Source organism: Erinaceus europaeus, chromosome 3 (genome assembly GCF_950295315.1).
Source record: "Erinaceus europaeus chromosome 3, mEriEur2.1, whole genome shotgun sequence".
NCBI lineage: Eukaryota > Metazoa > Chordata > Mammalia > Eulipotyphla > Erinaceidae > Erinaceus > Erinaceus europaeus.
Genome location: NC_080164.1, coordinates 172766222 through 172789677, shown reverse-complemented (window position 1 = coordinate 172789677; position 23456 = coordinate 172766222). Strand labels below are relative to the sequence as shown.

General features: G+C 37.2%; 1 protein-coding gene across 1 annotated transcript in view; it reads left to right on the top strand.

The window, feature by feature from the left end:
- The window catches only part of SLIT2 (slit guidance ligand 2), a 349772-nt gene that overhangs the window by 221188 nt on the left and 105128 nt on the right, over positions 1 to 23456 (top strand). Inside the window, exon 5 of the mRNA XM_060187732.1 lies at positions 16835 to 16906. Within this exon, the coding sequence (XP_060043715.1) occupies positions 16835 to 16906 (72 nt within the window). The remainder of the gene's footprint in view (positions 1 to 16834; positions 16907 to 23456) is intronic.

Genomic DNA, 23456 nt, shown 5'->3' with positions numbered 1-23456 from the left:
AGCCTTCCAAGCATAACCTCTGTTCTTCCATCCAGTAACCATGTGATGGATTTCTTATTGCCCCTTTAAAGATAAAGCTAAGATAGTTTAGCAAGTTGGATTCATATGCCCAGACACACCAGCAAGTGCCACAGACAGTAGTTTGAACGCTGCGACTCTTCAACCCTCACTGACAGTCTCATCTGTCTCTCTGTTCTGGGGAAGAAGGCACACGTTTCGTTAACATCAAAACATGCTTCCACCCGTTACAACACTGTTCTCTTTCTCCTCCATTTTGAGGTAGCTACCCTGAAGGGAATTCTAAGAGCAAAGTGAAAGCACTGGTAAGGAACACTTATGCATCTCAACCCCTGTCTTCACATGATCTCCTCACAGGGAGACCCTTGAGATACACTGAGGAGATCAGATCTATAATGCAGCGCAAGTCTGTACTACATATAAACTGGTCTTTTCCTTTAACACACATCTCTCTCTAGGGAAGCTCAATATATATATTTTTCTTATCCTCACACAGCTATTTGGATCTTAAGATACATGGAAATGGTTATTACTATTTTTTTTTGGTGTGAAATGCACTATTTGATTAGATGTATAACAACAACATTTTGTTAAGTAAACTATACTTTTTTTAAAAACAAATTTGGAGTTTAATCTATGGTGACTTTTATAGTTTGGCATAATTGTTTCTCACCCACATTTATATTTATTTGCTTTGCTAAGTTAAAATCTGAGCAAATGCTCATTTATCATTACTCAGTAGTTTCCAAAGTAGTCCGTGGAAGTACAGATTTATGATATTCCCGGTCAGACACTAAGAGAGGTTAAACCGTGGAGGAAAATAAAATTACCAGTAATTAAATTTACAGACAGGTTTGCCATCTAAAGCAAATTTATTGCTTCATAGTGACAGATAGTTTAGACACTTTCACATAAAGTGAATCCATTTTTACATGATATAGGTATTATGCATTGCTGTTTCAATTTATATAATTAAAGTGATATCACTGCACTCTGAGGTTAATGGGATAGTCCACTGGAAGCCATACGTCGTGAGCAATAAAGTCACAGCATTGCAGTGTTGGCTCTTCTGTTAAAAGCTGATGCAGTATTTCAACACCTTTGCAAGTAAGAAGCAAAAAGATCTCTCTTTTTTTTTCAATCATACTCTTAAAAGTTGCCTTTATATTTTAGAAATGGATGGGGTGTCTGTGAAGAGTGCTTAGGTTAAACATATTTGACAGTTGCTTTCTTTATTCTTCCTTTATTCATGGAGAAGAGTCTAGAGAATGCTTCCAGTGAAGCCTCTAAAGTGACCATTTTAGGAGTTATGACACAGCAGTTCTTTATATCAAAACCATTGCATTCTTTTTTTAAAAATTCTGTCTTAGATCCCAGTATTTCAATTTTCCTATGTATCTGCATAACAAATATATATATATATATATATCTTTACACATAGCTTTATTTTACAAATAGTGAGATTTTCTTTGTGTCACATGGATATACATTTATAATATGTCTTTAATATTTATTCATCTGTGTTGTCTACATAGATATGTGTATATATATTCATTTGGAGAAAGATCTATTGATTCCTGCTTTTGAAAAAGTTCTATACTAAATGCAAAACATAACAAGAGCTGTTTCTGTAGTCTACACAAATTCTGTGTACATTGTCAAAAGAACAGATCATGCATTTTAGAGTTGTTGTGGGTTTATACAGAGAAAAGTAAGGGAAGAACAGGGTGGAACCAAAACAAGCACATCTTCAAAGAGAATAGCGTATTTGAGAGAATTTCAGATGGTCTAAAGTTAGGGACCCTCTTTGATGGTCAAAATCTAATAATTGTAAGAGTCTTGTTCTTGGTTCAATGTTTTTTATATGGAAGTATCATGGAGGATCTAAATAACAGACTAACATTGTCAATGTCTAAAAACTAGTTATTGACTTTGAACAATGTCTATAACGTCTGTTTCCTAAGTAGTCAACAAAAGAAACATGATATATCCATAAGATAGAGTATGGGGGTTGGGCAGAGGGAGAAGGACTGCTAATGGGAACAGGTTTCTTATAGGGACAATGTAAATAAATGTTCTAAAATTACATGGTGGTGATTGTTATACAGTTCCATAAGCCATGGAATTGTATAACGAAGAATAGTATATTTCTGAGTATCTGAATTATATCATAATAAAGTTCTCAAAAACTGCAAAAAAATTTTTTAAATAGGTGATGTTTATTGAGTTTTGATGTTCTCCAACTCGATTTGTAGGTAAATTTTTAATTGAGGTTTGTCTTCCACGAAAAATTTTTAAATTTTTTTTTTAAAAGTGTCATTTATTTATTGGATAGGGACAGAAATTTAGAGGAAGGGGAGATAGAGAAGAAAAGAAGATACCTACAGCCCGGCTTCATCACTCAAAAAGCATTCCCTCTACTGATGGGGACCAGGGGCTCGAACCTGAGTCCTGATGGACTGTAACGTGTACATTCAACCAGCTATGCCACCACCTGCCCCACATTTTATCTTAGTATCAAGAACTTTTTAGCTGAAAATTGGAAATTCTAGAAAGAAGAAGTTGATGGTTGGCTATCTATTAAAACCAAAACTCTTCTAAGACCAGAACTGAGTATACACACTGACTTTGATTCACTGATAAATTTACCTTCAGGAACAACTATGAGGCGAAATAAATTGCAAATCTTGCTGTTCTGCACTAGTTAGTTGTGTTCTATCTGCAGAAAGAGTCCTCAAACCCTTCTTTAATCTTGTCTCATTAGTTCATGTTGATTCTTACTGCTTCTTCTTCTAGCGTTTGCCCTTCTTCCATAGCCAGTCAACAGCGTCAGGTTGAAAGCTGTCAGGAGCTGCTTGTTGCTGGCTTTGAAAGTGACTGGGATCCATGTGGATTCAGTCGGCTAGGAAGGATCGTCAGTTTCCCCAATGAATGGGTACTCACGGGATGCACCACGAGAAGGTCGATCCAATGCATCCCAATGAGATTGAAGACTCTAGTTCATCTTCTTCAAATGTCCTGGACTCCCCACACAACTTCTCTTCCCTTAGAATCAATTGTTGCTATAGCAGACCCCCATCTTGTTGTCAACTACCTTCAGTGATGTCTCCCTTTATATAACTGTCTTCTCTCATTGTGCACAGAGCTCTTTTTTAAAAAAAATACTTTACTGTTCTTCTTGCCAATCACTCTTATCAAGACCGTGGTACCCTGGTCAGTGCCCTCGTCTTTCAACAATATTTCCTGATTTCTGTATTGTCTCCCTCTAGTTATGGCTTATTATTATTTGTACGTGGATGGCAATATGCATTTGTATTTATTCTTTCCTTATGCATACCTCATTTACCTGACTATTTTGCTGTTATTTTGATGAGGAGATTGGGTCACATTTTCATTTGTCTCAATAAAAGGTTGGGGTTAATATGAAGCAGGGTGATGGATACAGTTTTTCAGTGAAGCAAGAGAAAGGATACATAAGTTACATTATGAATTCATAGTCACTACATTTTTGTAAGTAGGTATTTTCAATTTTTTAATTTGTCTTATAAGTCTTAGCAAATATGCCAGTTTAGGATTATTTTAAGTTTATCCTTTACCTTGTCAAGAAAATGACATGTAAGAGACACAAATGGGATAACATTTAATAGCTGCCATTTTGAGTGAAATACAATGCTTCCTTAAAGCTTTATTATTCTATATGAAGCTTGGGTAGCTGTTCAATTTTTTTTCTCCTATTACTCATTCAAATTGCAGACTTTATTTTATTATCTATTTATTAGAATTCTTATGGAGTCAGGGAATGAACCCAGGGCGTATTTATTTATTTATTTAACAAGAGGAAATAAGGAAGACAGTACCACTCTTCCTATCATTGTGGTATCCATGTGAAGGTTGGGCTTAAATCAAAACCTTGTGCCCTACTAGGCAGTCTAGAAAAACTAATAGCAAATAGATTCTTTTGTAAAGTAAATAACATTTAAATCTCTGATCGTTTACTATGTAGTATTTATTGTGCCCTACTTGGCTGTCTGGGAAAAAAAAAATAGTTGCAAGTGTACTTGTTTATTTATTTTTTTACCAGAGCACTGCTCAGCTCTGGTTTATGGTGGTGCAGACGAACCTGGGACTTTGGAGCCTCAGGTGTGAGAGTCTCTTTGCATCACCATTAAGCTATGTACCCCCACCCTAGTGTGCTCTTTTATAAACTAAATAACATTCAAATCTCTGATAGTTCATTAAGTAGTACTTATTGTTTCAAGATTAAGGTAATGGTTATTTTAATTGTGCATATTTTATCATGCATGATAAAAATATTAACCTTCTTATTCAGTTCCATTCTTTGCCCATATATGTGTGTGTGTGTGTGTGTGTGTGTGTGTGTGTGTAATATGATAGATAAATTGAGGATGAGGGGAAGCTAGAAAGGGAGAAAGAGAGGCACCTGCAGAACTACTTCCCCAGTCATGAAGCTTCCTCCTAGCATATGGGTAGTGGGGGCCTGAGCCTGGGTCTTTGCACACTGTCATGTGTACACCCAGCCAGGTGCACCACCACCCAGCCCCTGTGTATTTTTTCAGTGTTGTCTTCAGTGGTGCTTAGTGTTATTTATCTTCTATTGATATTTCCTGTTTATGATGCTCATAAGCAAAGGCCATATTAGAGATATCTGGTGGGACTAACATTGGCTTCGAAGACCAGGGTCAGGGTAAAGTTAGTAAAAATACAGCTTCTTGGGTGTTTCCTTAGAGACTCAGTCTAGAATGATGGAGTGGAGCTTAGTGGTTTTTTTTTTTTTTTTTTTTTTTTTTTTGCCTTTAGGGTTATTGCTTGGGCTTGGTGCCTGCACTATGAATCCACTGTTCCTGGAGGCCATTATCCCCATTTTGTTGCCCTTGTTGTTGTTATTATTTTTATTTTTTAAGTTTTTATATATTTTTGTTTATTTTCCCTTTTGTTGCCCTTGTTGTTTAACATTGTTGTGGTAATTGACATCGTTGTTAGATAGGACAGAGAGAAATCGAGAGAGGAGGGGAAGACAGGGGGAGAGAAAGACAGACACCTGCAGACCTGCTTCACTGCTTGTGAAATGACTCCCCTGCAGATGGGGAGCCGGGGCTGGAACCAGGATCCTTAAGCCGGTCCTTGCGCTTTGTGCATGTGTGCTTAACTCGCCTTGCCACTGCCCGACTCCCATTGTCGTTATTATTATGGTTGTCATTGCTGTTGTTGTTGGATAGGACAGAGAGAAATCGAGAGAGGAGGGGAAGACAGAGACGGGGAGAGAAAGATAGACACCTGCAGACCTGCTTCACTGCTTGTGAAGCGACTCCCCTGCAGGTGGGAAGCCAGGGGTTGGAACCGGGATCCTTATGCTGTTCCTGTGCTTTGCACCATGTGACCCTGTATGCTTAACCTGCCGTGCTACTGCCTGGCCCACAGTGATCTTCTTCTTCTTTTTTTTTTTTTTAATTTTTTAAATTTTTATTTATTTTCCCTTTTGTTGCCCTTATACATTTTCATTGTCATTGTAGTTATTATTGTTATTGTACAGGACAGAGAGAAATGTATAGAGGAGGAGAAGACAGAGAGGGGGAGAGAAAGACACTTGCAGACCTGCTTCACTGCTCGAACAGGCCTCGAACCGGGATCCTTAGGCCTGTTCTTGGGCTTTGTGCCATGTGAGCTTAACCCACTGCACTACCACCCGACTCCCAGTGATCTTTTTAAAACAGTTTTCCCAGATGGTTGTTACTGGTACTCTTTGAACCACGGTTTGAGACCACAGTTACAGGATGATGGACTGTACCGCCAGAGACTCACATGTCTACAGAACCAGGTCCTGGTTAAAAGCATGAGGACGGGAGAACAGAACAAGTTCAAAGCCCTGAACCACCACCTGCTAGCATTACACCAGCAAGGAAATCTTATAATCTCTGTAAGCCTCTGGACTTTACCTCCAAGTAGTTCACATTTGGATTGTGTATAAGCTTTCCTAGTAATCCTAGACATTAATGTTGAGAAGTGCTTTCCACTCAGTATATGATTAAGGACAACAACTTACTAAGGTTTGTCTGACAGTATGTAATTCCCCAGCAAATATTAGCTTTCATCAGTTTGAAGCCGCACATCTTTTCAGACTTAAATATCTTGAGTCTTATCTGAAACATTTTGACTTGTGCTGTTAAGTGGACAAATTCACTGTTGATCTGCTGAAAATCGGCACATTTGGATAGCATGCTTGTTTTGCAATGGGTGCAACCCAGGTTTCAGCTCAGCACCCACTGGACATCAGAAAACTTCAGCGTTATGGTCTCTTGTCTCACTCTGCCCGCTGCTGGCCATCCCTCCCTTCTTCCCCTACTCTTTTCTCTATCTGGAAAAAAACAACAACAACAACAACAACAATGACCTGGGACAATGAAGCCCCAGTGAAGACTTAATGCCAGTAATAATAATAATAATGCAATTCTCTTAAGGCATTTTTGAGATAAGACAAATATTAGATATCATTACAATGATACTCAGTACAACTTTGCTTGCTGAGTACCAGAAGCTACTGTGATTATCCTGTGATGAAAACTGTGTGACTGAACAACATCAAGTAGTCCTAAAAAAGAGCTAATTCATGATCTGACAGAGGTAGTTAACATATGTGTTTATTGTTAAGAACGATTAAAAGTGCCAGGAGACGTGGCTTAAGTGGTGTTGCTTATCAAGAATTAATAATGAATCTGGTTAAAAATATCATACAGGCAAAAGAAATATTACAAAGCAATGCTTATATCAGATTTTGGCCTGTCAGGAAATGCTATTGATTTCCACAAAGAGAATATGTAGGATAGTTGCTGAAGGGATGTCTTTCCCATTTACACAGGCTGAGATGTTGAGTCTACTAAGCATCAGCATTGGGGGGCACTAACCTGGATTTGGATTGGAAAACTATCTTTTTTTTTTTTGCCCCCAGGGTTATTGGTGGGGTTCAATGACAGAGTACTGTGAATCCACTGCTCCTGGCAGACTTTTTTTTTTTTTTTTCCATTTTATTGGATAGGACAGAGAGAAATTGAGAAGGGAGGGGACAATAGAGAGGGAGAGAGAAAGACACCTGCAGACCTGCTTCACTGCTTGGGAAGCAACACGACCCTCTCCCTCTCCCACCCCCCTCCCCCGCAGGTGGGGAGCTGGGTCTAGAACCTGGGTCCTTGTACTTTGTACTATGTGCGCTCAACCTAATGTGCCACTGCCAAGCCCACAGAACTATCATTGTTTATCCCAAGTTGTATCTGTTGTACATAGTTATAACCAAGGCAGAGTCTTAGCGTCTTCTCTTCCTGATTCTGTAATAAGTTTTTTCATCTCACTAGTTTTCTTTGTGGAACATTGTAGTAGTTTAATCTCCCCTGTGTTGCCTTTATCAGTATAGCTAAAGATTTCTCCGGAGTTTAGTTTCTCTTCCTACCTCCCTTGCTGTGCCCATAATAACACATTTTGCTACTTGGTTAGACCCCAAGCCTTCTCTTTTCCTTCCCTTTACAATAATGCTCTGTGCTTTTTGGTGAAGAGCTTTTTCTTTCTTTCTTTTTTTCTCTGTACTTCATGTACAGAAAACTTTGGTGACTGAGAAATCCTACTCTACACCAAGAATTTCATAAAAATAAGTTGAAATAAAATCCTGGCCTTCTAACACATGAGATAATTACTTAAGAATTAAATGAACCTTCGGAAGAGTCAGAATACATATTTGCATGTCACCTTCATAACACAAAGGGCACAACTGACTCCCCAACAAATATGTTTTATGATTTTCTAATACTTCTATTGATATTTAATTTTTAGTTTAATATGCAATGATACTTTGTGATTTCCTTTGTTGTTAGTTATGGGACACTAGTGGAAGTAGGAAGTTTTCATGAGTGATGTGGCAAAATACTGTTAATAGGAAAGAAATGAAGGGAGGAGTGGGAAGAGGAGGAGGAGGAAGAGTGGGAGGAGGATGGTGGAGGAGGAAAGTCCACATAGGATGGCATGGCAGTATTATCAGGGAAGAAGAGGTTAACTTAGATCATTATCTGTACGTACAAGATGATTTGCTGGTGGGTTAGATGGAGGTATATTTGGAATAATGTTAGATGACAATGAAGACTCCAGTGATTTTAGGTTGAACAGATCTAAGGATGGTGTCACTTCAAGTGAGATGAGAAAGACTTCAAGACCTCATACCAATACGATGCCAGTGCGCGCGGCTTGTTGGGAGGGATCATAAATCAAGGCAGACATCAAGTTGGAAGCCCAGCCATGTATAAAACAGTGATGAATATCCCAACAATGACCATGATGATGAAGAATAGGAAGATGGGGGGGGGGTGGTTGGAGGTGTTACTGAGGCGGTTTAGGGAATGTACTCGGTGAAATAAAATGGGGACAACCTGAAATGGAAATTTTTAATATTTATAGATTGACGTCCCTAAGGGCCACTTCTCAGACCTGGCTCTGGAAAGCAGATTTATTTCCAACTGTGCAAATACCAGGAACTTAGACTGTTTTATACTATTTTAAACCTCTTCCATTCACCCTCGTTTATACCTTTTACATCAAGATTCATTTTACAACAGGAAAACCTCTCGGTACTCTCATGTCATTGTCATCTCAGAAAATGGGAAAAAAATGGATCAAATTTAAGGCAGCCAATATTTTGAATGTGCGTGGAAAATTCCATATGCTCACACCTGAGCATTTGTAGGAGCCTAGTCTTGGTGTTTTTATAGTTTAATTGAGATATAACAGATGTCCGACACTGTATTAGGTTAAAATGTGGAACATAATGATTTGATGTACGTGGTGGAAAATGATTATCACAGTAAGTCTAGCTAATGTCCATCTCTTCACAGTTACAAATTTTTGCTTTTGATAGGAACTCTTTTTTTTTTTAATTTTCCCTTTTGTTGCCCTTGTTGTTTTTCATTGTTGCTGTAGTTATTATTGTTGTTGTTATCGATGTCGTTGTTGTTGGATAGAACAGAGAGAAATAGAGAGAGAACGAGAAGACAGAGGAGGAGAGAAAGATAGACACCTGCAGACCTGCTTCACCGCCTGTGAAGCGACTCCCCTACAGGTGGGGAGCCGAGGGCTGGAACAGGGATCCTTACGCTGGTCCTTGCGCTTTGCGCCATGTGCACTTAACCTGCTGCACTACCGCCCAACTCCCGGTGATAGGAACTCTTAAAATTTCTTCGTTTAGCAATATTCAAGTGTACAGTATGTTTTCAAGTTAGGCTTTCATTTAGATTCCAAATATAAGTGACACCATATAGTTCTACTATTATTTGTCTGTGACAGACTTCATTTACTTAGCATAACCCCTTCAGGATTTTTCCATGTTGCTTCCAAAGGCAGGGCTTCTTGTTTCAGTGGCTCAATATTCCAGTCTATATGCATATGTATATAGATACTTACATTTTTATATAAGATGTAAATAACATTTTATACTATAAGTAAAATGTATTTACAGAGAATAAGACAATGTGCTGTGTGATATGTTAACATTCATATGTATACATCACATGGTTTTATTCATTTGCCCATCAGGAGAAACTTGGATAATTATATCTATGTCTTGGTTATTGTAGATAACACCACACTGGCCAAGTGTGCAGATATATCTCTAGATTAGTGATTTCCTACCTTTTGAGTGTATGTCCAGAAGTGGAAATACTGAAGGCTATGGTACTTAAGAGTTATAATTTTTAGAGGACTCTCCATAGAGGTAAGCTTAGTGACAGCATTAATTTACGTCTCCTATCTGTGTTCTGGGCCTGAGTGGTGGCGCAGCTGGTTTAGCGCACATGTTACAGTGTTCAAGAACCCAGATTCAAGTGTTCAAGGACCCAGATGATTCAAGCTCCTGGTCCCCACCTGCAGTGGGAAAGCTTCACAAGTGGTGAAGTAGTGCTGTAGGTTTCTCTATCTCTCTTCCTCTCTGTCTACCCTCTCCTTTTGATTTCTGCCTGTTTCTATCAAATAAAAAAAGATAATTTTTTTAAAAAATTAAAGAGAAAATAACGATACATGTGTTCTTTTTTCTACAAATCTTTTCTATGACTTGTTTATTCTTATTTCTTTGTGACTGCCATTCTAATACATACGGAGTGATAAACTCGTTATAATTTTCATGATTACTCCTGATATCTGATGATACTGAATAGCTTAACACTGAACTATTGGCTATTTAATTTGTATGTGCTCTTTGGGAAATATCTACTTGATTATTCCATATTTAAACATTTTTCGTAATTCAATTTTAAGCTTCATTTTGTATTTTGTCAAATATGTAGTATATTTTGGCTTTTTTATTCTTATAAAGTATATACTTGTGCATATACTTTATCAGATATGTATTTTGCAAATATTTTCCTGTTCTGTGGGCTAACTATTATTTTGTTGATGATTTACTTTTTCTTTAGAGGTTTTTGGTTTGAAGGAATCCAACTGTTTTATTCATGTTTGTTGTCTTTGATTTCAGGACTGAATCCAAATAATTATTGCTAAGACTGATGATATCAAGGGGCTTACTGTTTGCTATTTATGGGAATTTATAGTTTTAGTTTGTATGTTTTATCTTTAACCTGTTTTCATCTTATTTTACCTATGGTGTACGTTAAGGCTCCTGCTTCATGTTTTTATATGTGACTGTTCAGTTTTTCCAAGATAATTTTTTCCCTATTGTAGGTTTATTGGATCTTTTGCTACAGATTGAGCACACACACATGAATTTATCTCTAAATACTCTTTTCTGTTGTACGGATGGTCCCGTTTTTGGTTACTATCACACTATTTTGATTACTATAGTTCAGTGATTTAGTCTGAATTCAGAAAAGATACTGTCTCTGTCCTTGCTCTTACTTGCAAGAGTTTTCTTTTACTACTCAGGGTGTTGTGTGATTAAAAAAAGAAGACTTACTTTGTTTAATATGAGAGGGGGGGGGGGAATCCAGAATATCACTCTGGTGTATGGTAACGGCAACTGAACCAATAGCCTAAGTTGTACAAGCCCTATACTTTACCAGTTCTTTTATATCCCTAATATTCCAAACAAAGTTTAGAATCGTTTATTCTATTTCTGTGAAAAATGCCATTGGACTTAATAGATATTGCACTGAATCTGTAAATTACTTTGCATCCTACTGGCATTTTATTACCTATAATAGTCCAGGAGCATGAAATATTCCTCCATTTATTTGTGTCCACAAAAATTCCAAAGTTGATCTTTTTTTTCTCCTGTCAGTATCAGCTCCCCAATTACTATACTTGTCTTCTCCAATTACTTTTTTGCTTCGTTTGCATTTTTTTACTCCCTTACTCATAAAATTTGAGTGATTTCAACCTCTCCTTAAGATGACAGTCACCTTAACTTGCATTGAAGACTATTTGGATTTAAGCCCAACTCCCAATTTTAATGCTTAATGTTCTCCAAAAAGAATCGCCCTATTCATCAGGGATCCCCTTCTTTCCACAATGCTGCTCAATGCCACTTCTCTCCCCATTGTCCCTGCCTGTTCTGAAATTCAATTTCCAGATTAATCTTGCTAAAAATCAACTTCAATCAAGCCTTTTTTCCTCCTCTGAAACACATTTTTACACTCAATTTCCTAGAATGATATAATTAAAGACTCTTCCCTTGGTAGCTCCATCCCACTAACTCAGTAATTCTGACTCATTCTTCTCCTTCCACACAGTTCACAGAACCATGCACTCCCATCAGTAATGTCTCACTTGCTTGTAAAGATCTCCAAGGAACAGGGTGGGAGCTCTCATGCTACATAGCACTATCTGAGTAGACTAGTTATACTACAACTGTATCCAGTACTCCAACTATGTATCAGTTATAATTTTTGCCAGTGAAAATTCATTGAAGTCAAACCAGGTCAAAAGGTATCCACATGAAAATATCTGCTTTACCACTAGACTCTGGTTTGCATCATTTATTTCACCAGAAACGCCATGCTTCAGCTTGCTTGGATCGACCTTCTCGTGGTGCATCCCGTGAGTACCCATTCACTGGGGAAACTGACAATCCTTCCTAGCCGACTGAATCCACATGGATCCCAGTCACTTTCAAAGCCAGCAACAAGCAGCTCCTGACAGCTTTCAGCCTGACGCTGTTGACTGGCTATGGAAGAAGGGCAAACGCTAGAAGAAGAAGCTTGCTTCCCACATTTGAAACTTGACACGATCACTTTACCTTTCTCCTTCTTCTCTTCTCCTCACTTTAGACTTTTGTTAATTCATTCGTCTATAATTTCTCATCTGGACTTCAGTTTGACTACTTGTCTCAGTTTCTTTACTGGATTTGAAAATTTCTGAAGTTGGAAAATAGAACTTACCCAATTCATCAGCCCTTGCCAGCACCTTGCATCTAGTAGATATTGAATAAATATTTCTTTTATTCTTTTGTTTATTTACTTTTTTATTTTTTATTTGTAAAAAGAAAATGACAAAAACAAAACATAGGATAAGTGGGGTACAAATCCACACAATTCTCACCACCAGAACTCCATATCCCATTCCCTCCCCTGATAGATTTCCTATTCTTTATCTCTCTGGGAGAAATATTTCTTAAGCTGAAGTAACGGTTAGCCCCCACTTGCTTACTCATAGAACATAAGAGTCATTCTTCTTTCTTTTTTATTAATTTAATTTTTATCCACCGTGCAACCTCCCAGACCACTAATTTTTAATTCTTTCTTCCCCCTTTCTTTCTCTCTCTCTCTTCTTCTTCTTTTTCTTCTTCTTCTTTCCTTCTTCTTCTTCTTTCTTCTTCTCCTCCTCCTCCTCCTCCTCCTCCTCCTCCTCCTCCTCCTCCTCTTTCTTCTTCTTCTTTTCCACCAGGGTTATCCTTGGGGCTCAAGGCCTGCATGATAAATTCACTGCTCCGGGATGCATTTTTTTCTCCTCCCATTTACACCCTTTCACTTACTTTCTTTTCTATTTGATAGGCTAGAGAGAAACTTAGAGGGGAAGAGGGGTAAGGAGGGGGAGAGAAAGATAAACACCTACAGACCTGCTTCACCACTCATAAAGCTTCCTGCCTGCTGATGGGGAGCTCAAACCTGGGTCCTTGTGCGTAGTAATGTGTGTTCCAGATTTTTAAAAATTGATACAGTTTTCTTAATTTTAATTTTATTTGGTTATTCATATATTGGATAGAAACTGAGATGAAAGGAGTGGGGGGGGAGAGAGAGAGATAGAGAGATAGAGAGAGAGAGACAGTCCTGTAGCAGTGTACCACCGCTTAAGAAGCTTTCCCCTTGCACATAGGGAGCAGGAGGCTCAAACCCTCATCCTTGCACATGGTAACATGTGTACTCAACTGGGTGCATCACCATCTGCTCTCTTTATTTATTTGGAGATTAATGATTTACAGTTGACAGTAAAATACAGTAAGTTGTACATTATAATATTTCTCAATTTTCCACAAAACAGTTCAACCCCCACTAGGTCCTTTGCCATCATGTTCCAGGACCTGGTCCCTCCCCTCCTCCCCAGAATCTTTTACTTTGGTGCAAGACACCAACTCCAGCCCAAGTTCTGCTTTGTGTTTTCCCTTCTGTTCTTACTTTTCAACTTCTGTCTATGAGTAAGATCATCCCATACTCATCCTTCTCTTTCTGACTTATCGTACTTCACATGATTCCTTCAAGCTCCATCCAGGATGAGGTGAAGAAGGTGAAGTCACCATTTGTAATAGCTTGAGAAGTATTCCATTGTGTATATAGACCACAGCTTACTCAGCCAGTCATCTGTTGTAGCTGTCCCTTCTTCTAACACGGTCTAACCTATCTTTGTGTAAGGCATACCAGAGGCTAAAGTCAAGTAACAAGGGGTGGAAGGAAGAAAACCAGCTTGTATTCAGGGCCACAAGTAGGGCATCTTGAGATTGATTGCATAGCCCTGCCCCAAAGACACCTTTATATATTTTGAATCATGGCTAGGTGTTTTTCCGTCTTGCACATTTACTAGAACACTTTCTCTTTCTCACTATTTAGTAGGAATGACTGACACCCCTAAAAATGTAGTTTCTTTTCCTGTAAAACCAGGAGATAGTGCAGTTAAGTCTTCATTTGTCATTATCTATAGGTTCTTGGAAACCGCTGCTATCTGCCGAATGAAAGCAAAGCCCCCCAGTAATGCTGAGTAGCTTAGCATTCACTTGGGCTTTTTTCCCCCATCACCATTGAACTAGATGGCATTCTGTGGTAACTTGCTGTACTTTTTTATTTCTTTTTTTTTTTTTACAAGCTTGTTACAAGCAGTAAGGAAATTGTATTTATCACATGTATTAAATTATTTTAAAATATTTATTTATTACTGGATAGAGACAGAAATTGAGAGGAGAGAGAGAGAGAGAGAGAGAGAGAGAGAGAGAGAGACTCCGAGACCAATGATCCTACAGCCCTGCTTCAACACTTATGAAGCTTTCCCCTTGCAGGTGGGAAACAGGGGTGTAAAAAAATCGTTTCTTACTGCACCATATTAAACTTCTTCCTCTTACAATGGATGAGAGTGACCCACAAAACAGAAGGAACATGGGACCCCTAACTTTTATTACCTACCAGAGAGTGACCTGGGCAGATGAACAGAGATGTCCTAGCAGGATCTGGGCAGCAGTATTCTCAGGAAGCATCCAGCTGCACAGTCTCTGACTTAGGCGAATAAGCAAATTCTGAGACTAACGGCCCTTACTCATTTGTGAAAAGATTATTGTCAGCAGGGTAAAAGCCCTCCTCAGCCCTTCTGCCCAAGGTCGTCGCTGGAAGGACTGAAATCAAACTCTAGGAGTACAGTACAGCTTGTTCAGTTCAGTTGTGTTCTTCAACAGTGACTAGACTTTATGGACCATCTAAATTTATCCCTCTCACTCATCTCCCATCCCCCCAACTTGAGACCATAGTCCCACTAAATAAACTGTGCCTAAAACTAAGCAGAGGTAGGACTGTAGTTATCAAGTGAAATAGCCGTATCTAATAAGAGGAAGCAAGCAGACGATGAAATAAATGACTCTCCAATAAGGCTGTCTTTGTCTTGAGAGAAATGGGGAAAAAAAATAAGTGATAAGAAAACATTGAATTGACAGAGGCACAACAGGAAAGATTTCTGGTTTTCATTCACTTTTTAGTCCTCTCCTGACTTTTTTTTTTTTTTCCCCCTCTCTGATTTTTCACTTCTCTAGTATCTGCCTTTTCCTTCTCCATGCTTGGTAGACTCCTTTGAGTGCTGCTTCTAACATCAAGACCTTCAAATATGTGCTGTTAATTAAACAAAGGAAGGAAGTCAGTCTGGATCAATAGCAAGCAGGAGAAATAAGCATTTTTTTTACGGAAATGGAATTTTATTACTCTTAAGGATGTACTAAAATCATTCAAAGCAGTAATGCTTAGCTATGGGCTGTTCTAACGTCTACTCAAGCGCATAGTGTAAAGTTACTGTTGAAAGTAAAATATATGTGTTTTGTTCCCTTTTTAAACTAAAAGACCTTACTTTTTAAATAGACTGACCTACCTATTCTTACAAATTGCTTTGCCACCATTTGCATTTTGAACTTTGCAGATATTGAGATAGGAACACAAATCTCCGTTTAAAACTTGGTACTCACGAGGTCAAGACCATGCACTCAATCTCTGTACCAGCCAGTTTCCTCTGTTGCATCACCACAAGCATGAGAACAAGCTCTGCTCATATGCCGTCTTGGGGGAGAGCATGTGGGAGCTTCAGTCTTATATGACTCCACACCGTTGGCAAATGGCTCTAATTTCATCAGCTGTGCAGCCCTGGTCAGTGGCTCTTTCTTCACTGAGCATCAATTACCTTAATTTCACAGAGTATTTCAGTGCCATCATTGGTACTTATTTGTGTATTTGCTGTGTCAACTTTCTGCTTTGCCGTAGAGTTACTTAGAATTAGGTGAGCATTTTCCATGTTCAGATAGATTTCTTTCGTTCGTGTTTCTATTCCTGTTTATTGAGGATAGTAATATTCCTGTTTGTTGAGCATAGTAGCTCACAGAATGGTGAATTCATCTCAGCACTGAGGGGGAAATAACAATCTAATTCCTGAGATGAGTGATTTTTACAAACTTCTCATGCAACTTAAGGAGGGCCTTTCCCTCCTTGATTAAAATGTATTTCTCAATTAAATTAAAATGCAAATATAGACAGTCAGTGTTTATGGTTATAAAAGAATTATTTAGAGCAGGCTTTAAATCAGCCTGCTGTTAATATTTCATGTGGGAACTGTAGGTTTTATTATTGGGACTGGATTGCCATGCTCCATTTTTCAAGATTGCTTAAAGTGCTATGAAAACTTAATCACATTGCCCTGATTTTATCAACTTTTGTCCATTTTGGAGGACACTAAAATGAACAGGTTTTTTTATATTAGTTATTTCTGTGGTGTTGGAGAAGAATCAGGTACTAAACTTCAGAACCCCTTGAAATTGACTTATTAGCAATCTGCTGTTTGCTTTAAATATTTTATTACTCAGAACTGAGCCTATTCTAAATTTAATAAAAGAACCATATTTTATAATTTACTGAAATTGAAGATCTGGAAAAGTACTTCACGAAACCACTTAGTTCAATCTTTTAATATATACTTGAAACATGAAATATATGTGTTAGAAATTGGATCTTATGCTTTCGATTTAATTATAGTACTTTCAGATTTTCCCCCCCAGGACTGTGCTATCACATCTTACATGCATTGATTAAAGCACCTTTATATCATATTTTACAATATAATCATTTTTCTTTCTTATTTTTAGTGATCTCAGTGAAAACCAAATTCAGGCAATTCCAAGGAAGGCTTTCCGTGGGGCAGTTGATATTAAAAATCTGTAAGTATCTCTTCAAGTTTATGTAGTTTCAAAAACTAATTTATTTTCAAAATAAATGTATATATTTTAAGTATTATGAAATGATATTAGGTATATATTTAAGTTTGCAGAGAGGAACATATAACAGTAAAGTTTAAATGGTTTTGCAATTCTTATCAAAAGATTCTCATTTAGTAACTGTATTGACACTGAAATTATTGTTGAATTCTTTTTTCAAGGCTAGTGGTTGATCTAACAAAATGAAAAAATATAGTTCAGTATAATTTATTTACAATGTTTTTTCTTCCCTTTTACTGTCAACTCACTTCAATAACTCTCTTTTCAATTGTTATTGGAGTTTATTGGAAGCATAGGATATAATGTTTTTGTTTTTTTCTTGGAAGGAGTAGATGCTATTTTCTTGTTAAAGTTAGTTGGGTACAGATGTCCCAGCTTCTTCGAAGCTATTAGATTGCCATTTTCATTAAGTATCAAAAGTATGAGAATGATAAATTGTATCCTATACTTGTATAAATGATTTTCTTACGTCTTCCCTGGTATATCTTTATGAAAGAATCTATGTTTATTCTTCTGTAAAAAGGAGAACAAAACATTTCTACACTGTCCCTTGATAAATCAGCTTTGTGGTGTCTTCTGTAGAAAAGTGTTTGTAAGTGCTCATAGCTCTGAAGGAATTTACCAGATTTAAAAATCTCAATGATAATTCTTATATTGTCAAACTACATCTTTATCAATTTTTAAAATAGAAAGATATCCCTTGCGCGTGATGCTTTTTGATTGTGACTGCTACAACATAAAATGCTTTCCTTAGCTTTATTTCAGTTTGGATGCTGGCGGGGGGCACTTGTGAAATCCATGTACTGAGATTACCCACCAGGAGTGAGTGCAACATTTCTTTGCTAATAATAAGCAGGGTAGACACATTTTAAGATTAAATTTATATTCAAAATTCTTCATGTTGGAATCTGAAATTATTTTTTCCATGAGCAAATGTGAGAAAAATGTTTTTCCCCACCAAAGATGGTTGTTTATCAATATGTTCTTCTTTTCTGCTCCTCAGATGTAATTTTTTAAATTTACATTTCTACTTTATAAATATAAAAATTGTAAAATACAGAGCTCTACGTATAAAGGGTAAAATCATTAGCGTTAACATCTTCTTGGTTTTTGTGATACATGCCAAAAAGATTTAATTTGCTTTCTTTTAATCATTTTTAGTTAGGATATGGAGAAGTCTTCAGGTTTATTTAGATAGTAGGGTGGACAAAATGAATTCTTTATGTTATGTGTAGTCACAGCAATATAAACAAACAGACAGACAGACAGACAGACAAACAAAAAAACGATATGGTGTCTACTGCATCACCTGTATGTCCCTGTCAAAGGGAGCAGTTACAGTAGACAGCTCTTTAGGAATGCTGTTTGCGGTCATTCATAGAATCCTTTCCAAAGCTATGAAACAGATGGCAGTTAATCTTCTAAGTAAAGATATTCAGGGAATCTAAGTCCCTGAGTAACTCCTCCCCCATCTTTAAATCTTCATGTAGGAGTGAAATACCAACCACAGTAGAATTATTCCTTTTCATCTCCATTTCATTAATCCTTTTGGAAGGATGATTTAAAAAAAAATGTAGAGATCAGAGGAAAAGTGAGATGCTCCCCAGTTTACTATGAGAAGTAGAGGGATAATTGAGCAGAATTTTTGAAAATCTTTTTCCTCCATGTGCATCATCTTACCCCAACAGTAAAGAACATGACGGATTGACCAGATATATACATACATATGTATGATCATAATTGTAATTTTATGAATTTTGATAGTTGAAATGTATCTTCCTATTATTAAAAAAAACTCCCTCAAATAAGCTCAATATCCTGGGTCTTTGTATAAAGTTGGGTTTATCCCTACAAGCTAAGAACGATTGCTGGCAAAATATATTAGATCCAAGAGTAAGATTTATTTACTAATTATTAAAATTATAACCTTAAGTTCTAATATAATAACTGAATAAAAACTCATCAGGATTAACAGTATTAGCAATAACTATATCAAGATTCAACGCTGGGAATAAAAGTACGGTGCTTTCTCCTGTTTATCATTACAAACTGTGTGTATTTGCACCCAGCATTGTGCCTTGATAGGTCCTGTTCAGAGTCACTCAGAAAATAAGAAAAAGGAAGACTGAACAAGAGGAGAGTGGTTTTTAATTGCATCAAAGTATTGTTTTATATAGTTGTCTATATGACCAGTCTGATGTACTGTTTAACTATTGTTGTTTTTTCTTTTTTTTCCTTTACCACATCAGGCCTATTCAGAGCAAATTCCAGTTATCAGATGAGTCCCATGGGAGTACTAACTTTAATCTTGTGGGCTGTCTAAATATGCTCAAGGCAGTGTCTTGACAATACGAAACTGATGTTATAAGAATTTTGCAAATGAGCAGATCCTGTTCGTCTTCCTGCAGGCAAGCCACACTAAAACTATTCTAGACAGATGAGCATTTTTATCTTGTTTTTAAACATCTCCAGGGAAGTCTTCCTATAACTTTTTTGTTCATTTCTATTAATTTCTTAACTGGATTTATAAACTCTTTTTACTTTGTTACTTTTAAACCCCCTAGTTAAATATGAGTTAGGGTATTGGTAACATCTCTCCAATCTCTAGCAACAAATGTCCAACCAAAGTGATAGTCAGGGTTTACGTGGCTCTCCTCAGTAAATTACATATATATTTAATACATTTATTACAATAGAGGTTTTGCTGTCTCCTAATCAGATGTTAAACAAAAATATATTACACTGTACCACTGCCTTGTTTGCAAGTATCTGATACACATTTCTATTTAGTTAAGTAACATAGGAAACTATTTAAATTAAGAATTATATTGCAGAGACTTGGTGAATTTAATCTTTAAACCTAAACTTTAAATAAAGCATTTTTAAATATTTTATAAGCAAGTATTACTAATGATAGTTATCCTTGGTTTGAATCAAGAAAGGTACATGCATATATAACTAAAAAGTATACAAACTGCTGATTATTAATCATACCACTAAATCAAATGTTAACATATTTTAAATTTAATTTCTCCAGTGACTTTAAAATTCATATCTAAAATAATTAAATGTCAACAAATGATGTTTGGCATGTCCTGTGTAAACCACACCTAAATAGTTCGTTTCATTTTTTTTTTTTTAATTTTGTAGTTCATTCTCAAAAAATACTCTTATGTTCCCATCAAATGTTACCAGTGACTGTTAAGAACTGAGTCCGCCTCTTTCCAATCAATACCATTAATCCTGAGTCTCAGTCTTACCATCTCTTCCAGGAAAAAATGCTTCTTGGTAAAAGAAGATTAGGATAAGTATTTCTAGTAATTTTTTTATACACAATAGGCAAGAGTTTAACTTAGTATAATTTAGGTTGATCCCTTTTGAGGATATTATATATCCTATTATATAATAGGATATATAATATTATAATTTAGGAAACAAAATTTTTAGGTGAAAAAGTTGCCTGATTTGGGATGAAATAGCTATTGTCAACAAGAAGGTTTAATAAATAGGAAAGAACAAGATCTGTCTGTTGTGACAGCCTTTTCTGTGTTTGTCTAATTTAGGAGTTGTTATTTTTCGGTGACTCTTCAAGTTATGATATTGATAGAATTATTAAAACCCCTGGAAGAAAAGTTCACAGTTCAATACTAAGTACACAGGAAGATGTACATATTTTACTTGATTTTCTTTTTTTATTCAGCTCTCTTTTAAAATAGCCCTCTACTGATTTTTTTTTTCCTTCTCTATGATCTGCATTCTTTATAGTAAGGGAACAAAGATGGTTCCCATCATATAGGACCTGTCAATGACAAACGGAAAAGTTCATAACATAAGGTTCACATTTGTATAATAAAGTAGATGACTGTAAACCATAGGTTAGATAGGCTGGTATAATAGCTCCATGAGAGATCGCCTACCTTGCCATGTGCATGACCCCAATGAGAGCTAGTCCTGCCCACCACACCAAAGGAAGCTCCCATGCTTTGGTGTCCTTATTTATGTTTCTGTTTTTTTCCTTTTTTCTTTTTCACTCCAGAGTTATTGCTGGGACTCGTTGTCTACACTGCCAAATCTACCACTCCTGGCAGCCATTTTCATTTCCTTTCCCTTTTTTTTAATTTTTTTTTTTATAAGACAGAAGGGGAAGGGAGAGAGAAAGGAGAGAGAAAAATAGACACCTGCAGACCTGCTTCCACACTGTAGGTGGGGAGCCAGTGGCTCCAAGTGGGGCCTTGGGCTTTGTACTATGTGTGCTTAACCTGGTGTGCCCACCACACTCCCTAGCCTCTTTTTCTATCATAAAATAAAATAAAATAAAATAAAATAAAATAAAATGTTAGCTCTGAGTAGTGGAGCCTCAGCAATTGCAACCAAAACTTTTTGATATAACAATGATTCCAATTACCTAGCATAAGTGATGATATAGGTTTGAATGCCCATTACACACCTTACTATATACACATCCTGATAAGCTTACTATAAAAAATAAAATCCCTTCATAAAAAATTGACATATTGGGGCTAGCTGATGGTGAACCCAGTTGAGCGCACACATCAGTGTGCATAAGACCTAGGTTCAAGTCACCACTCCCTACCTGCAGGGTGAGAATTTCACAACTAGTGAAGCAGGTCTGCAGGTGTTTCTCTCCATCTCTATCTTCCTTTCTCCTTTCAATTTCTCTATGTCCTATGTAATACAAAAGGAAGGGTTGGGGCCTGGCCACCAAAAGTGGTAATAACCTTGGTGGCAATAATTTAAAAAAAAAAAAAGATATATATATATATATATATATATATATATATATATATATATATATATATTAAACTTTTTGTGACTCTGGTTCCTTCCTAGAGTGTTTTATTAAGCCTGAGATTAAAGATACATATATATATATAGAATATAGAATATAATATATATATATTAAGAGACACTAGGGAATGAACTCAGTATCTCACTCATTAAAGTAGAATTGAATGACTCATAAAAGTAGAATTGAGGCCCAATTCCTTAATTTCTTTTATTTAAGGAGAGAGGGAGGGATTAAAGGGGGAGATATCATGGCTATCCTCCACTGTCAGTTTCATTCATGATGCTTCTGTGTAGTACAGAGATTGAACCCAGGGCTCTATGCACAGTAAGGTGAGCACTAAAGATACTTTTAGAGGGAGATTGATCCCTCACACAAAGACCTGCAATCTTTGTCATCAGGTTAAATGGCATAAGTCATTGGTACGTTTCAGAAACTTTTGAATAAGCCTGTAGTGTTAAATTTATATTTAGGTTAACAGTAAGTAAATTTGGATTTCAAATAATGAGGATCAAACCCATCCTTCCTCAGCTTTCAGAGTGGTGCTTATGAATGTAAGGGCCAACCAGAAGCCTGGGTGCATAGCTGTTAATGTAGCAGAGACAGGACTGGTGCCACCATCTGAACTTTCCCTTGCCCTGTGATGTCCCTGGTCTGTACTTGCCCTAAAAGTACTTTGGTTTATGGTAGTCTTCTTCAACTACAACCGAGTTGGCTCCTAATAATCTACTTTTGTATTTCACTTTGCCGTCAGTGTAACTGAGTTTTTTTTTTTACATTTTCATGTAAGAAGGTAAATATTTAAAAAACAACAACAACAAAAAAAATCATACAGATAGCTCACCTAATAAGCATATGCCTTACTGGGCAGGAGAAGTAACTCACATGGGCAGTACACTGCTTCGCCACGCGGATTGCCCAGGTTTGAGCCTGGCCCCCACCTCACTAAATGAAGCTCTTGACACTGTTCTCTTTCACGCTCTGCATCTCTGTCTCATTGTCATATAGCCTGGGTTCAAGCCCCTGCACCACATACATGGGAGTGCAGAGCACTGCCATGTCTCTCTGTCTCTGGTCTCTCTAAAATTAAGAAAAGAATGAAAAACTCATCCCAGAAGAAGTGAAGTCATAGGCAAGCCCCAGGAATGACCACAAAAACAAAAACAAAACAGTGTACATGTAAGAACAGAGTAAAAACAGTTTTCCTAAAATCTTTGGCAAACAAAGCACAACCCCTGAGTAAATAGTTGGGAATCTGGCACACATATAAAAGAGAAATTCACAGGGGGTCGGGCTGTATCGCAGCGGGTTAAGCGCACGTGGCACGAAGCACAAGGACCAAATAAGGATCCCGGTTGGAGCCCCTGGCTGCCCCACCTGCGGGGGAGTCACTTCACAGGTGGTGAAGCAGGTCTGCAGTCTTTCTCTCCCCCTCTCTGTCTTCCCCTCCTCTCTCCATTTCTCTCTGTCCTATCCAAAAACAAACAACATCGACAACAACAATAATAACCAGGACAAGGCTACAACAAGGGCAACAAAAGAGGGAAAAAATGGCCTCCAGGAATAGTGGACTCATGGTGCAGGCACTGAGCCCCAGCAATAACCCTGGAGGCAGAGAGAAAGAGAGAGAAATTCACATGGTTTTCTGTGGCTGCTGAGTTATCTTTGAAAGTGAACAGATCATCA